General features: G+C 35.6%; 1 protein-coding gene across 4 annotated transcripts in view; it reads left to right on the forward strand.

Moving 5' to 3' along the window:
• Positions 1 to 849: 849 nt before the first annotated feature.
• The window catches only part of LOC136042374 (repetitive organellar protein-like), a 39,377-nt gene continuing 15,441 nt past the window's right edge, over positions 850 to 24,785 (forward strand). The window contains exons 1-2 of one of the 4 annotated variants that reach the window (XM_065727347.1): positions 850 to 937; positions 15,093 to 15,186. In XM_065727347.1, the coding sequence (XP_065583419.1) occupies positions 15,111 to 15,186 (76 nt within the window). In that variant the 5' untranslated portion in view covers positions 850 to 937; positions 15,093 to 15,110. Of the gene's footprint in view, positions 938 to 6,336; positions 6,590 to 7,852; positions 8,001 to 15,092; positions 15,187 to 24,785 lie in introns of those variants that run through there. The other 3 variants (XM_065727344.1, XM_065727345.1, XM_065727346.1) reach the window with 3 other exon arrangements.

Raw genomic sequence — 24,785 nt, forward strand, 5'->3', positions numbered from 1 at the left:
GCAGAAAAACTGATTAAAAAATAGATACAAAATGGAAAAAACAAGGAGATATGATTTATCAATACTTGCTGCATATTAAAGCAAGAATGAATTTCTTGTTATTTTTCTATAAAGCCTTGGGCCACATGAGACCATTAGAAAGAGGCTAGGGATGAATAATCAAAAACAGAAACAAACTCATTAAAATGAGCATGAAATTTGCAATCTAAAGATTTTCAATCCTTTGTTTAAACATGTCTTCTTCAGGGAAGCAGCTATTCTAAACCTTATTTTCAGGTCACCCACATCCAACACAGATTGCAAGACTTTGCAGATTTGCAGAAAACCTGTCATGTAGGCAAATTTCAGGGCCCTCTAAAGAGAGAAAGAATAGAGGTGGGTACTTCAAAATACCTTTCTGGGACATATTTTAGCCTTTAAACCCACCCCTGAAAGTTTCATTTTCCTAACCTAACCCCTTTCCAAGATAGCCTTCAGTTTAATCACTTAACCTTGTTGATTGTATTCTTTGTTGTTATAGTTAATCTTTTTCCACTCGTTTTAGGATGTATTGAATATAAAAAAAAAGTTTTTGGAAATGAAAGTAAGGAGCAACATTAAAACTTAAAACGAACAGAAATTACTCCGTATATGAAATGGGTTGTCCCCTCCGCAATCCCTCGCTCTTTACGCTAAAGTTTTTTATTGTTTTAAAAAGTAGAGTTGCGAGAAAGAATCAAACTTCAGCGCAAGGAGCGGGGTGTCGAGGAGGAAAAGCCCCTTTCATATATAAACCCACCCCTGAAAGTTTCATTTTCCTAACCTAACCCCTTTCCAAGATAGCCAAAATGTCAATCAACTAGAATTTTACCCTACTCTTCTTGCAATTTTTAAGGATTGTGAAATCCTAGCTAATATTTTATTTTCCTGACTGTAACCTGCTTTTCTTGGACTCTAGGTTTTGAACCAAGATTTCTAATGACTTGAGTATATTTTAAGCTATATTTTGGTATTTTTGAAAAGATAAATTTTGCTAAAGGTCTAGAATAGCTGCTCTTCATAACAAGATATCCTTAGAAGAAAAAAAAACAACACATTTTTAGGTAGCATATATTAGGCTATATACATTTTAACAGTTTTATCATAGGCTAGCCACAACCTTCTGATTAATTTCATGGTCCTGTTTGTATTTTTGACAGTTCATCCCCAGCCCTTTTCTAATAATATCATCTACTTAGGGTACTGTAGCCTATGTTAATTTTTTTTTTTAGTCTGAAGATTCAAACCCTTGGGCATCGGCAACAAGCTATGTTGCAAGCTAACTCAGTAAAGTTCTAGTTTAGTGACTTTTGGCTATCTTGGAAAGGGGTTAGGTTAGGAAAATGAAACCTTCAGGGATGAGTTTATAGGCTAAAGTATGTCAGAGAAGGGTATTTTGAAGTACCTACCTCCACTCCTTCTTCCTCTAGAGGGTCCTGACCTTTGATGACATTTAAAAATATGTGTGTTATAAAAGTGAAACTTTGCAAAATAGATCTTCTGATTAAATGAAGCAGAAAAAAATTGTTTTCAGCTTCACAACTTTGCTCAATCCTAATTTATAAGGTTTTAAAGGTATGCAAATACAGTTCCTAAATTTAAAAAAAAAAAAAACATTGATATGGCTCAGAATTCTACTCAAATAACAGGAATTGCATTTTCAGAACTAAAAGCAGAGAAAAAGCAACTAGTAACTGAAAATTAAGGTAAAATGTTGTTTTGTCAAAATTTCAATAGGTATAGACCTGTCATGTGGGCAAATTTCAGGGCCCTCTAGAGGGAGAAGGTGTAGGGGTGGGTACTTTAAAATACTTTCCCAGGATATACTTTAGCCTGTAGACCCATCACTGAAAGTTTCATTTTCCTAACCTAACCCCTTTCAAAGATAGCTAAAAGTCACTAAACTAGAATTTTACTGCTAACTCAAGTCTCGTCTTGCTGAAATCCAAGTCACCAGCCACTCCCATACAGTCTTCCTGAAACTTTAACAGGGCTTTTGTTATACCATTCTTTGATTTTGGAACATGTCTGACTTTCCCCTCCTACAAGCATGACACTAGAATAACTGAAGGAGTTCAAAGATATGCCACCAATTGTATCATGGATCTAAAAAATATACAGTATTATGAGAGACTAGAACATTTAAAACTACCAACTCTGGTCTTCAGACATCACAGATGTGATATGACCCACAAATATAATAGTCAACCAAACAACACCCTCCTCACAAAACACTAGGGGACAAATCAAATCAGCATATCACCACGTAAAACACAGAAAACAGGGAAGGTGGCATCACAGTACTGTGTAATAATAGTACATATAACAAGTACAAACAGTACATTCGTAATAATACAACCAATCTAATGGTATAATAGCCCTCGCACCGATTTGGCCGTTATATCATCGCAATCATGAAATAACTTAACATCTATTGTTCTATTACGAAAAAAAAATTGAAAAAGTAATCCAAATATTTGGAGGGGCTCCCCTGTGAGTGAATCGATACAGAAGGAAAATTTCTCAAACACATCCAAAAATATAAACTACCAGCTCCTTGGATAAACGTTGTTGCCATCGAATAGACAGAGCAGAAATTATGATTTCTTAGTCTTCATCTAGCTTCCAGCCTGCAAGAATTTTGGCTCTTGCCCAGTGAACCAAGTTTTTATTTCGGGGTGTTAACTCTTGAAAAAGGATGGTTGGACAGAGGCTTGTTTGTCCCGAATGTAAGGTGAGAGTTTTTTGGACCTCTGTAAAATGTGGGGGATGTAAATACTCGTCCTATGCAGGAGCAAAACAGAGTACCAAAATCGATGCAGTTAGTTGGAGTGAGAGCTGGTGTTGTCCTGACTGCTCCTCTAAGAAAATTTCAAACATACAGGCAAATTCTTTAAACTTACCTGTTTTACCTTCGCCTCGGAACTCCCCCCCCCCTGTTCTCTAAATTCAAGAGGTAGGATATTTAATATCCCAAGGGAATTAAATCACCATTGCCCCACCCCCCTTCTGCAGAGTGAGATATACTTTTATTATACATAAAATCCATATGCAAAAGAACCACATCAGCCACTTTAGAAAGTCAAAGACTTGTTAGTATTGGCTGACAAACATTCAATGAACAACAATACCAACTTTATAAACAAAACAAAATCATTAAAAAAAATGAAATGAGACAAAAAGTGGGAAAAAAGAAAATAAAGAAGAAAACAGAGAGAGAGAAAAAAAAATCCTACTTAAAAAACAAGGCAATAAGCCATCCCATTTAAATTATTTACTTAATCTCTTCTCAGAAGGTAATTCTTCAGTCTACTCTTAAACTGGCTAACATTTTCTGATAACCTTATACACTTTGTTTAAGAATTCTATACTGCTTGTCCAGCAAACCTGGGACTAAAACTCACCCTCTTGGAGCTGCAACACTCATATACCAGGTCATCCATATTTATAGTCACATAACTGTGGTACGAAGAATTCCTTGTAAGCACTTGACGAAAAATTTCAGAAGACAAACCATAAGTACACGGAAATACAAAAATAGCAAGTTGATAATCATGAGGTTAGCTAATATTAAGAATCATGAGTTTTCTATAACAATTAACTGTATCATTTTCACCAGGGACAAAATTTCCTAATAGTCTAATAGCTTTGTTTTTTAAAACCTGAACACGTTTAAAATTTGTATAAAATCCACTAGTCCATACCACACAACCATATGAAACATAAGGCATGACAATAGAATGATTAAGAGTTAAAAGGGCAGAACGAGGTAACTGATTTATCAGACTCCAAATCAGACCAAGCCCTCCAGGTATCCTAGCCACCACCTCATCACTATATGCTTTCCAACTCAGATTTTGATCAAGCTGGAAACCAAGGTATATCATCACAGCTACTTGCTTCAATGACCTATTACAAAGGAATATTTTTTCGCTTAAATAAACTGGACTTCCTTTCCGACTAAACATTATAAAAGGCGTTTTTAAAACATTCACCAATAAACGGCTAATCTTTGTAAAAATTAAAAGACAACTTAAAGCCTGATTAATTTTCTCCAAAAGATCATCAACATTTCTTACAACAGCTGATATTACCGTGTCATCAGCGAAAGAAGTATTAACAGCCCCTGGAACATAAAACCGCATAGTACAAAACAGAACCATGCGGAACACCACAATTTATCAATTTTTTTTTAGATATAACATTATCAAAACATACACGTATCGACCTCCCTTTCAAATAAGATTCAAACTACTTTAAAATACTATCTGTGACCCCAAGGGATCTTAGCCTATCAATTAAAACTAGAAAATCAACTGTGTCAAACGAATTTTTTAAATCTATAAAAACCGATAAAAACATTCCACCATTTTCCATTGGTCATCAAGTCAAAATCAATTGGTCAAAATCAAGAAAATACTACATACCATGAACAGTAGAGTGGCCTTCCCTGAATCCAAACTGACTATCACCTAAAAAAAACTTTTTTTTTTTTTTAATGTGCATAAAACCTTTTATGCATAACTTTTTGGCAAAACTTCGAGAAAACCGATAGAAGAGCAATTGGTCTTCAGTTAGTTAAATTAGTCTTTGAGCCACTTTTTTGTAGAGGAATCACTCACACCTCTTTGAGTTTTTGCGCTAATTCTACCGATTTCAGTGATAAATTAATCAAGTAAACAATGCCCGATGGGAGGTAAACCATAATTTTATGCTGTCACTACCTGAAGAGTTTGACTTAATACTATTTAAAATTTCTTTCAACTTTTGTAAATTCGCTTCTTCGGTCTCCATTATTAGTCCTAGGCCTCTCTTATCAATGGAAAGCTTCTTCAGTTGTTCCTTGACTCAGTGGCTGATCTTCCTTTTGAACCACTTCACCAATCATCGAAAAATAGGTACTGAAGTGATTCATAATGCTCTGTTTGCCTTTGTAGATTTTTCCATTCCACACTTTTCTCAAAACCTTCCATGTTCTTTTTAATTCCCCTTTTGTTGCGTAAATTTTCAATTCATAATAGCTATTAACACAAGATCTTCTTAAAGTATTCACTTTCTTTCTTACTTTTTTGAACTCTTCAATAGTATCATCTCTTTGGCAATCTAAAACCAACTAATACAGTAGATTCCTCTTCTCAATCAACTCAATAAGTTCCGGTGTAACTCAGGGCTTTCTTGGTGATTCCTTTTTATTCCTTAACTCTTTTAGTGGACATGCTTTATCACATATGGACTGGAGAATATTCATAAAAACATCAAATGCATTGGAAGCATCGTCTGTATCATCTAAAACTGGTTTCTATGATGCTAAGTTCCTCAGCAAAGTTTTCAGTATTCTGCTTCTTTAATTGACGCATTTACTTTTTTCTACCTTTTCTCCTTGGCATTTACTAGTGGCACAGAAGCTACAGCTGAGAGATAATCCAAACATGGGAACACTAGAGCATCAGCAGCACTAGCTTTCAGGTACTTCGAGTAACAAAAATACTATTTAATATAGTTGCTGAATGACTAGTTATGCGTGTCGGTACCCCAACAAGGGGGAATAAATCATTTGAAATAATCAAATTTAAAAAACAAAATTAATACCATATAAATAATACAAATCAAAATTAAAATATCCCATAAAATTAAAATCGAACTGACTAGATGCCGCAGCTCTCATTAATATCTCAAATCCTTCTGTTAAATCATCCAAACGAGTACATGGTGGTATGTATACCTCACAATAATTTTTTTTTGAATCAATAGTCAGTTCAAGAGTAAGCGATTGAACCTTACCTTATATACAAACATCACCATCACCCCTTTGACGGCAAAGTGCTCCAATTTTCATCAGGAGTGCTAGACTTCCTCGGTCCATCAGCTCACGGTTTTTCGCAAATTACTGGTAACCCAGAAATTGAAAAGAAGGTAGAAAATACTCAGAACTCAAAAAAGTCTTGCAAAAACCAACAACATCAAAATATACATTAGTCAGATCTAGCAAATGGCGAATATCACTGTAATATGAGGTTGGATGGCAGTTCCAATGGGAGTAGATGAAGTAAAACGATTGTTATACCTATTTTGAATCATCTGATTAATTTATTACTTGAAGAGGAAACTTTTCCAGAGAGACTTAAAATAGCCAGTCGTAACTAATAAAAATAAACTATGGAAATCAAAATTGGCTTCGCTTTTTGTCAAAAAGTCTTTAAATAATCTCAAGTTCCAATAAAACCTGACTGGGTAACAATTACAAAGAAATCGATGATTCTAAATAAAAACCCTGAGTTTTTTTTTACTGTCATCTGATATAAATCTTCAATAGAGAATTCAAAATGTTTTGTTTCAAAGTATGAATGAATAACCAAAAGGTTATTGATAAGCTAATATAAATGAAAGAACCAGTCAAAATATAATCTTAAACCTAAAAAAATAAAAAAAGACAGGTTTTCTGCCTATTTTTGTATACCCAGCAACCGACAAAAGTCGAAAAGAGCCATCGTAAACTCTTCACTTCAAGGGACAATGATGCATAAGAGCACGAAAATTTGTATTATCAACAAATGTTTTGGCTGTAAATAGGGTAGGTTGCTTTAATTTTGCTGTTTCTATCTTATAGATGCTTCATCTAGAAATTACTAATCAAATAGGAAAACTTTTGGTAAAATTCTAGTTAATTGACTTCTTGCTATCTCAGTAAGGGTTTAGGTTAGGAAAATGAAACTTTCAGGAATGAATCTACAGACTTAAGTATGTCCCGGGAAGGTATTTTGAAGCAACTACCTCCACTCCTTCCCCATCTAGAGGGCCCTGACCTTTGATGACCTTTAATAATATGTGAGTTATAAAAGTGAAACCTTGCAAAATAAATCTTCTGCTTAATTAAAGTACAACAAAATTGTTTTCAGCTTCATAACTTTGCTCAATTCCATTTTACAAGGTTTTAAAGATATGCAAATACATTTCCCAAATTAAAAAAAAAAACATTCATATGGCCAAAATTCTACTCAACTAACAGGAATTGCATTTTCAGAACTAAAGGCAGAGAAAAAGCAACTAGTAACTGAAAATTAAGGTAAAATGTTGTTTTGTCAAAATTTCAATAGGTCATATTTCAATGACCTGTCATGTAGGCAAATTTCAGGGCCCTCTAGAGGGAGAAGGAGTGGAGGTGGGTGCTTTAAAATACCTTCCTGGGACATACTTTAGCCTGTAGACCCATCCCTGAAAGTTTCATTTTCCTAACCTTAACCCTTTCCAAGATAGCAAGAAGTCAATTAACTAGAATTTTACCATGGTAAAATTCTAGTTGATTGACTTCTTGCTATCTCAGAAAGGGGTTAGTTTAGGAAAATGAAACTTAGAGGAATGAGTCTAAAGGCTAATGTATGTCCTGGTAAGTTATTTTGAAGTACCCACCTCCACTCCTCTCTCTAGAGGGCCCTTACCTTTGATGACCTTAAAAATATGTGTGTCATAAAAGTGAAACCTTGCAAAAAAGATCTTCTGCTTGATTGAAGTACATCAAAATTGTTTTCAGCTTCACAACTTTGCTCAATCCCAATATATAAGGTTTCAAAGATATGCAAATTCATTTCCTTTAATTTTGGAAAAAAAACATTGATATTGCTCAGAATTCTACTCAAATAACAGGAATTGCATTTTTAGAACTAAAGGCAGAGAAAAGGCAACTGGTAACTGAAAACCTGTCATGTAGGCAAATTTCAGGGCCCTCTAAAGAGAGAAAGAATAGAGGTGGGTACTTCAAAATACCTTTCTGGGACATATTTTAGCCTTTAAACCCACCCCTGAAAGTTTCATTTTCCTAACCTAACCCCTTTCCAAGATAGCCAAAATGTCAATCAACTAGAATTTTACCCTACTCTTCTTGCAATTTTTAAGGATTGTGAAATCCTAGCTAATATTTTATTTTCCTGGCTGTAACCTGCTTTTCTTGGACTCTAGGTTTTGAACCAAGATTTCTAATGACTTGAGTATATTTTAAGCTATATTTTGGTATTTTTGAAAAGATAAATTTTGCTAAAGGTCTAGAATAGCTGCTCTTCATAACAAGATATCCTTAGAAGAAAAAAAACAACACATTTTTAGGTAGCATATATTAGGCTATGTACATTTTAACAGTTTTATCATAGGCTAGCCACAACCTTCTGATTAATTTCATGGTCCTGTTTGTATTTTTGACAGTTCATCCCCAGCCCTTTTCTAATAATATCATCTACTTAGGGTACTGTAGCCTATGTTAATTTTTTTTTTTAGTCTGAAGATTCAAACCCTTGGGCATCGGCAACAAGCTATGTTGCAAGCTAACTCAGTAAAGTTCTAGTTTAGTGACTTTTGGCTATCTTGGAAAGGGGTTAGGTTAGGAAAATGAAACTTTCAGGGATGAGTTTATAGGCTAAAGTATGTCAGAGAAGGGTATTTTGAAGTACCTACCTCCACTCCTTCTTCCTCTAGAGGGTCCTGACCTTTGATGACATTTAAAAATATGTGTGTTATAAAAGTGAAACCTTGCAAAATAGATCTTCTGCTTAAATGAAGCAGAAAAAAATTGTTTTCAGCTTCACAACTTTGCTCAATCCTAATTTATAAGGTTTTAACGGTATGCAAATACAGTTCCTAAATTTAAAAAAAAAACATTGATATGGCTGAGAATTGTACTCAAATAACAGGAATTGCATTTTCAGAACTAAAAGCAGAGAAAAAGCAACTAGTAACTGAAAATTAAGGTAAAATGTTGTTTTGTCAAAATTTCAATAGGTATAGACTTGTCATGTGGGCAAATTTCAGGGCGCTCTAGAGGGAGAAGGTGTAGGGGTGGGTACTTTAAAATACTTTCCCAGGATATACTTTAGCCTGTAGACCCATCACTGAAAGTTTCATTTTCCTAACCTAACCCCTTTCAGAGATAGCTAAAAGTCACTAAACTAGAATTTTACTGCTAACTCAAGTCTTGTCTTGCTGAAATCCAAGTCACCAGCCACTCCAATACAGTTTTCCTGAAACTTTAACAGGGCTTTTGTTATACCATTCTTTGATTTTGGAACATGTCTGACTTTCCCCTCCTACAAGCATGACACTAGAATAACTGAAGGAGTTCAAAGATATGCCACCAATTGTATCATGGATCTAAAAAATATACAGTATTATGAGAGACTAGAACATTTAAAACTACCAACTCTGGTCTTCAGACATCACAGATGTGATATGACCCACAAATATAATAGTCAACCAAACAACACCCTCCTCACAAAACACTAGGGGACACTCACAGAAGCTAGCAAAGCAAAGAATGAAGACCAGAATTCTCCAAAACTTTTTTACCAAGTGTATATCCAAAAGCTAGAACATCCTTCAGGACAAAACCATGACTGCACCCACTAGTGCAAAGAGTTTACAAAAATGGAGCAACAAGCTATGGAAATATAAGTGGTACCATCCATCCTTCTCTGCTGCCAACTAATGCAACATCACTGGGCACATAATACAGTGACATTCCAAATTACCATCATTGACACAGAGCAGAACAGATCCAGCATGGACCTTAATTTTGCTCTGAAGTGTGAATTAAGGTAAATCTGATTGAAGAACAGGTAAAAAAAAAAAAAAAATAATGAAGTATGATTCATTGACACTTTATGTTTACCATAAAGTAAGAATTCCATCATTTCTTTTTATCTTTTTGTTATTATAAAGCCTAAGGTTATATGATACCATTACAGGGGGGAGGGGGGGTTGGGGACTTGTTGTCAAAAACACAAACTAACCAAAAAAGATAAACATAAAATTAGTTATCTAAAAGTGTCTCTGTTTTGTCTTGGATTTCTCCTTCTGTAGAGCTGCTATTCTAGACATCTACCTACATTTTTGTAAATTCTTCATAATCTCTTAAGGATTTTGGCTAGTTATAAGGTTCAGAACACTTTCTGTTGATGTTCATTCTTTCTATTTATTTATGGAAGTGTAAAATTTCTGATACACTGTTTGTGTAAGTTTATTTAAGATCATTGCTTTTTAGAAGGGGGAAAGGTTGAGATAGGTACTAACAAAAATTTTCTATGCTATATGCTTGTTGATTTTGTGGAAACTCTTTATTGAGTTTCCTCCAAATCATGTTTCTCCAAATAATAATAATAATGATTTATTTAAAGATCGCATGCCCCCTCCCTCTTATAAAAGCATGTTCCTTTCCCTGGTCACTGAAATTGAACTAAAACACATCATATCTAAAATGATCTGAAGCCCTTGATGGATCTTCAACTAATTTGGTCAAAGAAATATTCCCAGTTATATCACTGGTGTTATGCCACATTATTAATTTTATATTTGTAACTGGTGTCTATCCTTCAACATTTAAATCAGCAAGAATTGTAGCCCTACATAAAGGTGATGACCCAAGGCTTCCTGCTAATTATTGTCCTATATTGATACTCTCTGCTTTTTCAAAGGTTGTAGAGCGAGCACTGTATAACAGAATTTATTCTTTTTTTGAGAAATTTGATTACATTTCTAAACTTCAGTTTGGATTTAGAAAAGAGCATTGCACTGATCATCCTATGGCTAATATTGTCCAACATATTAGTGATTGTCTTGACCATGGCAAAACACTTGCAACTATATTTTTAGACATACAGAAAGCTTTTGATTCCATTTCTCATCAAATTCTTTCGTATAAGCTTTTGAATGCTGGTATTCGTGGTAATTGCCTTAGGTTACTTGAATTGTATCTTCATGGGAGGCAGCAGATACTTATATATAATGATGTTAGATCTGATTCTTTACAGCAGTCAGATTAGGTTGGTGTTCCCCAGGGATCCGTATTAGGACTTCTGCTTTTCCTAGTTTACATTAATGATTTGTGCTCAGCTACTGGAGTTTCTTCTATAGATACTCAGTTTGCCGACAACACTGCAGCAACCATTTCTGGTAAATCTCGTGAAGAGCTAGTGGTCAATTTAACATCCACATATAATAGATTGTCTACTTGGCTCTCTGATAATAGACTACTTCTGAACAGAAAGAAGACGAAGTTTATTGTTTACAGCAGGACGGGTCACAAGTTTCCAGATATAGAATCAGTTTCCCTTTCTGCAAATGAACCTGAGTCTGTTATTGAAAGGGTTGTATTGATAAGATATTTGGGAGTTGTGTTTGATGAGAATTTGTCATAGAAAGAGCAAATTAATCAGGTTAGAGCAAAGTCTGCCCATGGAGTTGGTATAATGTGCAGACTGAAAAACCTTCTTCCATATTGCGCTCTTAAGTCCCTTTACTTTTCCCTTGTGCAATCCCATTTTGATTATGCATCTATTATTTTTTTGAACACTTTTAAAAGTAATGTTACCCCTTTACAGATTATCCAAAATAAAGCAGTTCGTATCCTTAAACCTTTTCTGCCATCGCCATCAAACTTCCCCTTAAAATCCACAACAGAGACCCTTTTTTCACTTCATAATTTTCTTTCTGGTTCGGCAAAGTATCCAATTTTTAAGTGTTATGTTTAAGATTAAGCTTGAACAAGAAAAGCTCCCCAGATATTTTGCATCGATGGGTCTTATTTCTTCTCCTTCATCTTCACAAGTTGAAACCCGTGGTAATAATAATCTGTGGACTCCTAAGGTAGTTACAGAGAGGTCGCGTTTTTGCCTGAGGTAATTGATTCCTCTACATTGGAAAAGATTGAAAAATGAGATTGATTTTAAAGTAAGCATAGATGCTATAAGATGGAAGTTGAAAAGAGTGCTGATTGAAAGTTATAAATCTAAATAGTATGAAAAAATGTTTTTTTTTAAGGATGTTTATTATTTTTTTAAGTATTGGGTTGGTCTCCAGGGTTCGCCCATGAGGCCTCCAGATGTCTTATGACTCACTTGGTTTTAAGTTGTAAATTTAATTGTGTCTCAAAATGGTGCGCGGAGGATGGAAATGGTATTGTATGGCATGGGATTTGTTTTTTATTTATTTCTGCCAAGATTGGTTAAGAGAACTATCTGTTTTTAATTTTTGTGCATATTTAGTGTTGCTTAAAGGTAGCTCAATTGCATTCGAGCTATACTCTCAGCCTTGAGTTACCTAATATTTTGTATATATTGGTTATATTAAAAGAACCTTGAACCTTGATAGGAAAAAGTTCTTCAGTATCCCCAGAAAACCTTTTTTTATAGATTAAGGCTGTATCTAGGTATTAATTGGAGAGAAATTGGGTGGAATTATTAGTAGGCATATTAATTATTATATACAAAAAAGGTATAGTCCTAGAATAGTGGTTTTTCAAAAGGAGACATGGTAGAACAAAAAGAGAGAATTTTAGGTTTCTAATTTTAAATTCATTTTATTTAAATTCAGGTTTCAGAACACTATCTGTTGGTGTTCATTCTTTGTATTATATTGTTTGTGGAAGTTTATTTAAGATCATTGCTTTTTAGAAGGGCAATTTTGTGTAATTTTCTTGTTTGCTTAGCAATGGTGTAATTAATGGTGCAATGCAATGGTGAGCCGAAACAACAACCTATTTGATGATAAGTCACCTTCTCCTATCTATTAGACATAAAACATCTTCACTAGTATTTCTAGCTGCATTCCCAACTTTCTTTCCTGAGACATCATCAGTGACTTGCAGTGATGCTTTTTGCACAGCATAGGCATTAGCATTGGTAATTGTAGGGTTTTCTCTGTCTTTGCTATACTTTGATTTGGATAAGTTTCCACTTATATTTCAAAAATTAAAGCAAAAAGCTTGCTAGCAAAAAGTTTTTGTTCTAGAAATTAGTTTAAGATTATCTATTCTGGAAGTTAAATCAACAAAGATGCAGTATGACTATGCTAAAGCTGATTATGATGAGTTTAAACAATTTATTATTGGTTTAAATTTATGTGATGAGTTTAGGAAACCTGGTCTATTGCTAGATATGATTTTCAATATTTTATTTAATGTAATCTCACAAGGACATGAAAAATTTGTCCCCAAAATAAATTTCTGCCCAAGGTTGAAAAACAGAGTGAGGCTTTCTAAACCTGTACTCAAGGCAATAAAAGGAAAAAATGCAGCTTGGAGGGGTTTCATTGCTGATAGGACTGATGTGGATATAGAAACTAATAAAAAAGCTAGAAATAATGCGACCAAACTGTTGCGTGAAGGCGGGAGCTTGAGTCAATTTTGATTAGGAATCCTGAACAAAACCCAAAAGCATCTTGGCGGTATGTTTGTCGTTTTTCAGGGGTGTCACCATCGTCCAGTGTTTTTAGGGAAGGTACCATTCTTATAGAAAAGGACGTCTGTAAAGCCAAGAAGTTCAAGTATATTTTTAGCTGTAGTTTTGAAGTTTCTGGGACAGAGAGTTTGACAAAAAATGAGTTGGAATCTAGTATCAGGAATGATTTAACTAGTCTGAATGGAGTATCTGATGACCGTTTATTTTCTATTTCCGAGGTTTTGAAAGCGCTGAGAACATTGGATACAGGTAAAAGCCCGGATGTTGATGGTATTATAAATATTATGTTAAAGAATTTGGCATCTGTCTTATGTGAAAAATAGGCTATGGTCAGAGGCTCAACATGCATATAGGCAGAAGCGTTCATGTAGTATGTAACTTTTGGGGGTCTTAAAAGACTACCTGCAGTTTGCTGACAAAGGTGATCCATTTGATTGCATATATTTCGATTTTTCTAAGGCCTTCAAGAAAATATGCCACTCTAAGCTGCTTCAAAAACTCCACAATCGCGGTGAGCGTACACGCAGGTGGATTGAAAGTTTCATGATTGGTAGAAGTTAAGCGGTTGTTGTTGGTCAGGCAAAATCCTCAAGTATATTAGTTAGTTGTGGGGCTCCACAGGGTAGTCGCTTAGGTCTGATTTTACTCTCCATATATTTAAATGATTTACCGTCAGTTATAAAAAATTCTACAGTTAAAATTTTTGCTGATGATGTGAATTTGTATAGGAAAGTTGACTTGGTACAAGATGAAAAACTACTCCAGGAGGATATAGAAAGTTTAAGTGAAGGGTGCAGGGTAAACTATATGGTTTTAAACACTTCAAAGTGTGCTGTCATGCACTATCTTTGTAGGCTAGAAGGTTGGTTGGAAATTCACATCCTCATTATTGGATTGGAAGTACCAAGGTACCAGAGATGAGGACTACCCGCGATCTTTGCATAGTATTTGATCCATTATTAAAGTTTAATGAGCATACAAGGGTTGTCTCGGGTAGAGCACGGTTTACCTTGTCTAGAATTAAAGAGTATTTTTGAAGTTTAATGTGAAACATTTTTTTAAATTATACAAGTCAAAAGTTTGTCCTATCCTTGAATATTGCTCTCCAGTATGTTACCTATAAATAAAGATGATAAGAAGAAAATTGAATCAGTACAAAGATTTGCTACAAGGCTAATTCCCTACCTGAAGCATTTGTCATATTCAAAACGTTTAGAGGCATTAGGATTGCCAAGTCTTCACTTCTGTTGGAAGTGCTCTGGTCTTCTCAGTGTCCACAGTATTGTAAACGGCATTGTAATATTGGATTCAGAAATTTCTCTTCAAAGAAGCCATTATATATCAACCAGGCAAAACGCATTGAAATTTTACCCCCGCCCCCGCACCAAAATCAAAAATAGGTGAGATGTCTTTTGTAAATAGTTCAATAAAACTTTGGAACTCATTACCTGATAGTTGTGTCACTGCTTGTACTGTTCCTAGTTTTAACACTGGGTTAGTAAACACCTCTTTTTACAGTAATGTATATTGTCAACCATAAGTCTACCATTGATTTTTGTTAAATATTCCAGAAGTTACTATTTTATTCATCCTTATAGGCTATATATATATATATATATATATATATATATATATATATATATATATATATATATATATATATATATATATATATATATATATATGCATGAATTCAACATTGTTTGATTTGGAATATGCAAGACAGTTAAAACTATGGTTTGACCTTTTTATATAATGTTTCCACTGTAGACCTGTCTATTTTAAAGCAAAGTACTGTTTCATGTAAAAAAAAATTCGTTTATTCATCCTTATAAGCTATTTTCTTCTGTGTTTTAGACCAGATAGACTCTTGAAATGGACATTGGTAATGGCGAGAAATACTGTGAATCGATGGAAATGACCCTTGATGATCTTGAAGATTGTGACAAAAGTAATGCCTCTTTTTTGCATTATTGTCATCTGCTCTATACCTTTTTTTTTCTAGGATACCATAACTGTATTAATCTCAGATATTTCATGGAGTTGCTCTTTTCAATGAATTAAATTTAAATAGAAATGGTTTTCAAATTTTTTCAAATATATATTAAAATTTGCAATGAGCAAAATTGCCATATACTAAATCGAACTTGGAATGAACTGAAATTAGGTCCATGAATGAATATGACTCTAAGAGGTGTGGCATTTTGTGTGTACAAATTTCGGGTAGGACGAGTTAAGTCGGCATAAGCCCAAGGGCCTTGCTTTGGGTACTTCAATCATACAAATTGAAAGCCTTTGAGTGACCTTTGTAGGGTGCCTTTCCTTTATAAAGCCCGTTTGTTCGATTTTGGGTCATTTCTCTTAAGGAGTCTTATGGCTGTATTTGTCATATTGCCTCTAAATTAGGCTCTAAAGTATCATAGGCATTAGTATTGGCAAATGTAGGTTTTTTTGCCTTGGCTATACTTTAATTTGGTTAAGTTTTTACCCTTGTAAGTTTTGATTTTTTACCATTTGTCATGTTATCCTTTAAGGAATGTTTTTGAACCTTTTGGTTGTTCTGATTGGCCCGTTCTCCTTGGAGGGTGCGAGGGCATATGGAACGTGAAAGGGTTTGTAAATTTTCCTCTGATGTGCTTTGCTTCAACAAAGGTAACTAGAATAAGTTATCAAGTAAGCCTTTTCCTACCATTAATATTTACAACTTTCTGTTTCATATGACAGTGCTTGGAAAAAAGCAATGAGGCATGGGAGGCATATTGCTCTTTATTAAGTCTAAAAATTGCATTGACTATGAAATTTATTTATGAAGCTTCCGTTTAAGATGATTCTCATAATTTGAGACTTTATTATTTTTTTTAAAGAGCTCTCTTTCTCAGGTTTCTATGATCATACGTTCTGTATGATGAGGACAGGGGTTGGGGAAGGACATGTAAGCCAAATTGCTCTTTATTAGGGCAACACTATTGTATTTTATCTTCTTTATTGGCTATTAATAGAATTGTTTTAAAATTTTCAGTATAAAATATTTACAGAAATCTATCAATTTTATACAATCAACTTTTAACTTAAGTCCAGACCATGATAAATAGCGAGTAAGTTACCAAAGAAAAGCGCCACCTTAGAATTTATTCTTTTGTTCTATAGTCAATATATCTTTACAGTAAAAAGGACCACGGATACAACAAGGAGCTGTTACTCTCTCAGCATCTGTGTTACATATTTATCCCAAAGAAGGTCGTCCAGCTGAAGAAAGAGTAGAGGGCCCCTTCTCCACCTATGTATATGGATTTGAAAGACCAATCACTGAAAGAGAGAAAACGTTGACCTAAAGTGTCCTTTTTTAGTCTTCAAGGACCTCCCTTCCCTCCCTGCATCCACAGACATATCAACTGACCTTATTTTAAATAGCTTATATGCAACTAAATAATGCTGATAAAAATGAATGAAACCTCTATAGCCGAAATAAGCACTTAATTGTGGTGTCATCTCATTAACAACAATAATATTTTATTGATTGCACACACAATACATAAAGTAAATATGGCAGAGTAAGAATAAATACAAAAAACACAAAGATAAAAATAATTATTCACAAAATCAACGGATGGGACGATGGTGAGGGGATAGGCGCGCATAATCTGTACTGGAGAGTTTTCTTTGAAGAATCTCAAACTTTAAAGTTATATCAGGAACTGAACATATGCTAGCAAAAATCTGTTTTTTTTTCTAAGGTAGAAGATACAGAAGAAATTTGCAAAATGTGAAATAATTTATGCGGATTGTTTTTAAATTACCTCTCTTAAGAAGGGGGAAAAGACCTGATGCATAAAGGGCAGAATGATCACAAAAAGTAAAAAAAAAAAACTTTGCCGACCGCACGTCTGTTATACTTCCCTCCGTTTTTAACAATCTTTGCGTAGCCAATCTGGATCTTTTTACTTATATCATAAACAGCATGCTGACCCAAACTCGCAAGATTGTTAGTAATAGAGATACCAAGCCAACGGATACAATCAACAAGAAGGTAGTGAAGTTATTATAGTGAGGGGGAGTAGCAGTAGTACAGTTATAGGGCAGAAACTCACATTTATCTATATTAAGTTAAAGGCCAATATCAGAAAGAGCATCAGAAACTGTAGAGACCAATTGGGAATGACCCTTATTTGAACGGCTAATCAAAAGCAAATGGTTAGCATACGTAAGATAAGAAACATCCACAAGACCAGAAACGTATGTACCTGAAATCTTAGCCAGCACACTAGAAATACAGATCTTAAAAAGTGTAGAGGACAGAATACCACCCTGTCTAACACCTCTTCGTACCCTTATAATAGTGTCTGGTGCAGATCTTAGTTGAAGAAAAGAATTTGAATACCAAAACCTAAGAAGTATTATTACAGAAAGATTGACCCCAGAATCATACAGAGAAAAAAAGAGCTGACTATGAACCACAATATCAAATGCTTTCGAAAGATCCAAAGCACAAATATAAAGACCATTTATCTTGGAAGAATCATCAACCAGTAACGAAGACAGAATCTTATGCGCATGCTGACAACCCACCCCATGCCGAAAACCAAAATGGTTCTCACCCTCAATAATATTTTTAGTCAAAAAAGCTAGAAGGATATTCTAAAAAACTTTACTAATATTACAAGAAACAGTAATAGCGCGATAGCAGGAACAGTCAGTCGGTGACTTTCCTCTTTTTAAAATTGACGAAATAGTTCCACGTAGAAAACTCTCTCGTATGCTTGAAGTACATAGACACATTTGAAAAAGAAGCTGAAGGTGAGATATAATTGGGGGTGCATTCAATCAGCATATGCATCTTAGAAATACCATCCCTACCTGTTGAATCAGATTTTAAACTTTTAACAGCATTAATTACGGAAGAAAAAGATAATAATAATGGTTTATTCCAGAAAAGCCCGTGGGCCATAGGAATTTTACATAAAAAATAAAACAACAAATTAAACTAAAATAAATTAATGCTATTTGACGAAAACGCTCACGATGAATGAATGAATGACTGTATTTAAAGCCATTTTTCAGGCCGTATACATACATATAAAACAACAAACAAACTAAATTATGTAACAATCGACTTTCGAATAACAAGACCCTTCCGGACAAAATTTGCCACTGCTACTATATTTATTTTCGACGTCGACTTCAAAGTTCCAAGAAGGGGCTCACGACCATCCACCCCAAGAAAGCTCCCTCTTAACTCATTTAGCCCCTTACACCTGAAAAGAAAATGGTCTAGCCCATCAAGATCTTTTCGAAATTGGACAAGTATACCGCATTTCCGGGTGACACCTATTTTTCCAAATACTGTGAAGAGGGGGACAGTTTGCTCGCACATGCATCCAAGACCTCAGGGGTTCTTTTGGAATCCCTAATTTAAAATATAACTCTTCACCATAATTTTCTTTCACCTTATAGTAAGAACTTAAGCTTTCCGACTGGCTAAGGTCAATCCACCATTTCTGAATTTCTTGGTCTTCCAGCCTTGTTTGGATCTCTGAGAGAAAAGCTTTTTGATCTGAGATTGGGCCCTCTCCTCCATTCCATGCATACGATAGACCTGTGCTGTCCAGTAGTTTATTGACATGGAAGGGCCATGACGATTTTTGTCCCAGGGTAAGTAATTGATCATACGCTGCTCTGATGAGTCTTGAGGAGGGACATTGCAGTATTTTCAGCCAAAACTTAATTAATTGGATCTGTCTATGTTTTCTCATGGAGAAAAGTCCCAAATGTCCCTTGATGAAAAGTGTGTGAGTTGTGGCGTGCAGACCGAGCATTCGTTTATAATATTCTAGCTGTAGAGTTTCTAATGAATTTGCCACTTCTAGGCCCCATACTTCCCCTCCATAGTGGAGGATTGGCCTTATTTTTGAGTTGAACACGTTTTTGTGCATCTTTAAGTCATTTATTCCCGTCAAATTACTGTTCCTGAACAGCGTTGCCATTGCTGCTTTTCCTCGATTTGCCATCTTTGAAATATGGTTGCTCCATCTTCCGTTCGATGTTGGATGGAATCCTAAATATATTGCCTGAGACACAACCTTCACAGCTTCACCATTCAAATTAAAACTTTCTTCATCTTTATTTCCTGTTGATTGTCTACGGCAAAAAATCATCACCTCTGTCTTTTTTGTGTTAATTTCCAGTTTCTTTTCCTCTAAATATTCAGCTGTTAAATCTAACAGAGTTTGTAGCTCCGAATTGGATCTGGCGAACAAGGCAATATCATCGGCAAATAATAGTAATGATAATACTTTATTTCCAAGGTGTACAACTGGCGCCCACCTTTTTTCAAGGTATTCGGCAAGATCATTTATAAAAATAGCAAAAAATTTCGGTGATAGGGTACTACCCTGTTTTACTCCTTTTGCATAAAAAAAAACTCTAGATATACCGCTTCCTGATATCTTTACCACATTTCTGGTCAAACAATACATCGAGAGAAGAACCCTTAAAAAGGGTGACGGAATTCCTGTTCCTAAAAGCGTTCTAAACAGAATTATACGTTCAACATTGTCAAATGCTCTACTTAAATCAAGAAAAGCCACGTACAACTTTCCGTTTCCCTTGCAATACTTACTAATCAATGCATTTAGAACAAACATTCGATCAGATGGTGAGTATCCTTTACGAAAACCGGCTTGCTCTTCTCTCAGAATTTGCCTCTCATCCAGCCATAATTCCAGTCTTTTGTTTGAGATTTTGTCCAAAATTTTTCCAAGACAGTTTCCTAAGCTGATTGGTCGGTAATTCTCGCACAAACTTGCATCACCTTTCTTAAATAGGGGGATAACTACAGATATCTTCCAAGGATCAGGCCACTTTTTTTCTTTCATAACAAGTTATACAACCCCAGAAGCAGAGGTAATAAAACTACTTGTAGTACGTTCAAAGCCTTTGCTGGAATTCCATCTGGTCCTGGCGCAGACCCACCTCTAGTTTGTTTTATGGCATCTTCTACTTCTTCCTGCTGGATTTGGCGGCAAAGGTGATAATCTTCTTCCAGTAGGGGGTATTCAGTGTGGTCACAAGAGGGGGTTCCGACTTCTTCTGCCGGTTTTTCGAAATCGGGTGGGGGCTGTTGTGTGCCAGATGCTGTACCTGCTTCTAGTTTCTCAAAGAAGGGGGGGCCACTCGTCTTCCTGCGGAATACATTTGGGAGCAGTCATTTTTTTTTGATGAAACTCTTTTCCAGAATTCCCGGAAATCATTTGTCTTATAGAAATGCGCAAGTTCATTTTGTTCCTGCCATCGAAACTCTAGTTTCTTCATTTTTATCATTAGTTTATATTCTTTTCTTTTACTTCTATACTGTCGGAGCAATTCCAGTTTCTCAGTTTCCTTTTTGGATTTTTTAACATATTCTAGCATGTGATTTAATTCTTCTTTTTTCCGTTCACATTCATTGTCGAAGAACGTGCTTTTTTTCCCCTTTTTTTTCATTTTTTCAAGTAAAGGACTCCGTATCAGCTCGGCAAATTTTGAAGAAACTTCATTTACATTTCCCATATTTTCCTCAATCTCACATGCTAGGGCATTCAACTGTTGAACCATCGGCTCCGAGCAAAAATAATCTTTTATTCGGGTTACGTCTTTCTCAACCCACTCACACTGTATTCTTGATTTTACCAAGCCAGTGCTACTCATTCCTGTCCCAAATGTCTGATACTTTAGTTTATTTCTTTTCCGCTGATTTTTACTAATATTTGTCGACTGAAAACAAAAAATTAATGGGAAAAGGTCAGAACCAGCAAAATGCACTACCTCAAGGTTTAGGGATTTAGGTGCGAGCCTACTGTCCACCAAAACATAATCAATGACACTAAAATTCGTTCCGGAAATGCAAGTAAACTCACCGCGTCCCGCATCATTTCCAAACCTTCCGTTTCCAATGACTAGACCAAATTCTCTGCAAATGCCCAACAACCTCCTTCCCCATTGGTTAACTTTTCTTTTCACATCTTGACTCCTCCTTGGAATTTTGTAGCTCTCTGGAATCCTCAGTGACGTCAAATCCTTTCCTGAAAGAGAAACAAGGGGAATTTCTGGTTCTTCTGACGTATAAGCATTAAAATCACCCATCAAAACAAAAAACTCTTCACTATATTTTCTCTGTAAATATTCCAACTCATTTTCAATCAAAGTCCACGTATCTTCTTTCATATAACTACTATTATGTGGAGCAACATATATGCAATCCAGGACAATCTTTGATCCATCATGACACTTAAGGTTTAACCAAATAATGTTCTCAGATTTACTTTTTATTCTATGACAAACTTCGAAACTCTGCTTTTTCACAAAAACCGCGACTCCGCCGTAAAAACGTGCGTTACGGGAAATTTGCCGGTCAGCACGGAAAACTGTGTAATCTTTAACCGACAGATCCTCCGAAGGCGGGGTCCATGTCTCAATTAAACATGTTACATCACACTTCAGAAAAGACTCATTTAGACACTGTTGTTTTTTACTCATTAGGCCTTGGACGTTCCATGTCATAAACTGAATTTGTTGTACACGGCCTGCTTCCTATTCCTCGAAATTGAAAGGGCTCCTTCGTCTATTTCTGAGTGAGCGGCGTGGGGGTTCTCGACCAAGGCCTCGATTTGGTGGATCACGAGTTACGTTCTGACGATCCTGCCTGTGACGATCTTCGGGGCTGATTATCTCTTCTAAACCTCGTTTACTCGTGGCTCCGTTCACTCCAGTTTTTTTACCGTCTGCCTGGCTAATAGCCTGGTCGTGTGTGAGACTACCGCTACGAATATCCGAGTTTATTTCGGACATTTGGTCCCCACCTTCGCTTTCCATTTCCGCGTTAGATCCAGTGTACTCTTGCACTTGAGATCGCGCCAGTTCTTTTGCTTTATTTCTTCCATTATTTCTAATTTTTCCTGATTCATGTTCATACGTGAACAATTCACCGTCTACAAATAAACGAGGGCCCCTGAATTTCACCTCACGGTCCTCTTTGATTGCTTTCTGCAAAAGTGGTTTCAGAGCGTTGCGAGCAATTCTCTCGGCCCGTGTATAATCCGGAGCTAGGGAGATACCGCAACTCTGGAAGCGAACTGAGTTTCGCAAAATCAAATCTCGCAAATATTTGGTTGTGAACTTCACTAAAACTGGACGGATTTCTCCTTGTTTCTTAGTGTTCAAGCGGAATGCGTCATTTATGTCCCATCTCCTGATCTCAGCCTGTGGCAAACAGCCGGAAATGACCTCACTGATTTCCTCCGCAAGTGATCCCCTAGGTGGGTTTAGGGGTTTAAAATTATAAAAAGTCAGGTTTGACTGTTTTGCTTCTTTTTCTAACCACTCTCCGCGACTCTGCGATTCGTCTATCTTTTCTTTTATTTTCTGGATGTCCTCCGTGGTTTTCGATTGCGACGCCTCATTTTTCTTTATTTGGGAGGATATGGTTTGCAGTTCTTCCGCTATCGACGCGAGCTTAGAAAGTCCCCCAAGCTGGTTTTCTATATTTTTCAGACGCTCTAAAATATCCAGATTTGTTTCCTGTTGAACAGACATTTTCGTTATTTAAAATTAATTAAAATTTACTTATCTCAAATAGGGATAGGCCCACGCAAGCAGTGGCAATCACTTTGTGGTCAGTGGCCCGATGGGACGTGGGACCTGCCTGGCTTATTTCCCACCGTACTCCGACATCCAACAAATCATCCAACAATCCAAGCCTTCCTTATTGCGTATCTATTTCACTTATTGCGAAACTTCAATAATCACTGACAGTCACTGTATTTCAAACGTAATTTATTCCAAACTTTAATTCTGCTTCAAAATTTTATCGATGCTCACAGGTCAAATGCCAGACGACAACTATGATGTGCAGCTGCAATCCTGACAAATCTTGCTATCCTTATAATACTCAGAAAATTTATCTCTTTCATTCTATCTACCATTCATACCTCATTCAATTTTTTTTTACCATACATCTCTTGCCTCCATTCATTCAATTTGACACATTCACACAAAAAATGTATCGAACTTTCATCCTGAGATCCACACAAAGGGCAAGCAATAGATTCTTCTTTCTCCCCTTTCCTCCCTTGGTACTTTCTTTTCTCATCAATCAAAAATTCATTACCCCTCCAGTCCAAATATGCCTTCAAATCCTCTATCTCAACCCAACCTTCCAAAATACCTCCTCCCCCACCTACCCTTTATCTGTCTATAAAGTTTTATTGATAAGGGTACTATATGGCGGTGCGAAAGGGTTGTACTGAAGAGGGGGGTAAGAAGGCGGGCATATACAGATTACACGGAATAGTTAATCACCGGAAAAATCGAAGAATAATGTTTATGCCAAGGTGAAGGTGGAAGGCAGTTATTTGTCATAGTATCATCATTTAACTTGTCATGTTCGGTTTTAGTTTTATGTTTGAGATCAGCCACACACCCAAAACCTGGATGACTATATTCACTCCATATCTGGAGCCATAGTATCGCTTTATTTTTTATCGACTTTAACCAAGGGTCCATTGACCAGATAAGTTTTTTTTTACGAATATGTTCCGAAGGTATGTTAGTTTCTTCTGCCTTTTTCATACATATCAGAAGTTGGTTATAATAGCAGTCTATATCGGCTTTACCGTTCGTAGGTACCTGGCGCTGAAGAAGATGGTATGAAACATCTATGGTAAAAAGAAAGGCTGTCAAAACAGATATTTAGTGCGGTATATTTGCTTTGCTTTAGTTACTTTTTTCAAACCACTTCGATTTTTCTCACGAAGATAGTTACTCAAGCATAGTGATTAAGTTTCCGTTTTAATGAAAAAACCACTTCGATTTTCTCACGAACATTGTTACTTAAGTAGAGTGATAAAGTTTCCATTTCTGTTTGAACGAGTATTCTCCCAATATTCTGTTACCACTGGTATAAGTTGACTCACGTCTTCACTTGGTGGTAGTTTAGTCAATTCTTTCAATTAACGTTTCTCTCCTTACTAAGTGTTGTTTCTTAGTCTCCGAATGCAAAAATAAATTGCAGTTAATTTATATGTGAACTTGTCGTCAAAAGAAGTTTGCCACCCTTGGAGTGGTCTACTTTTTTGAAAAGTTTAGTTTATTCGTGTTTTTATTTTGAATATATTTGTTCCTGTTTTTGAATGTGTCTTTCTTTTTCCTGTTGTTCTTCTTTTTGATACTCCATCGCCATGCCTTTGTGTTATTGATGGGCTATAAAATACATTCATTCATTCAGTTAATTAAAACATTATAGGCTAGATCGAATAGGCTTGGCATTTTTTGAGTTCATTTCAAAATATCTGCATTGTGTTAAGAATATGGGGCTGTTCTGTTTCTTCTTCTAATAGTTTATATTAAAATTCCCTAGAAATATTTTTTGAATCCTTCAAACTTTATATCAATTTTGAAAATTTTATCAAAACCCCAAAATGGTGGAAACGACTTTAGTAAAAACTTTCTTTTGATATGACCAGATTATACATCATCTGAAAAATATCAAAATAGTATTTGGGAATTATTCTTGATGTT

Source organism: Artemia franciscana, unplaced genomic scaffold (assembly GCF_032884065.1).
Source record: "Artemia franciscana unplaced genomic scaffold, ASM3288406v1 Scaffold_1189, whole genome shotgun sequence".
Classification (NCBI taxonomy): domain Eukaryota; kingdom Metazoa; phylum Arthropoda; class Branchiopoda; order Anostraca; family Artemiidae; genus Artemia; species Artemia franciscana.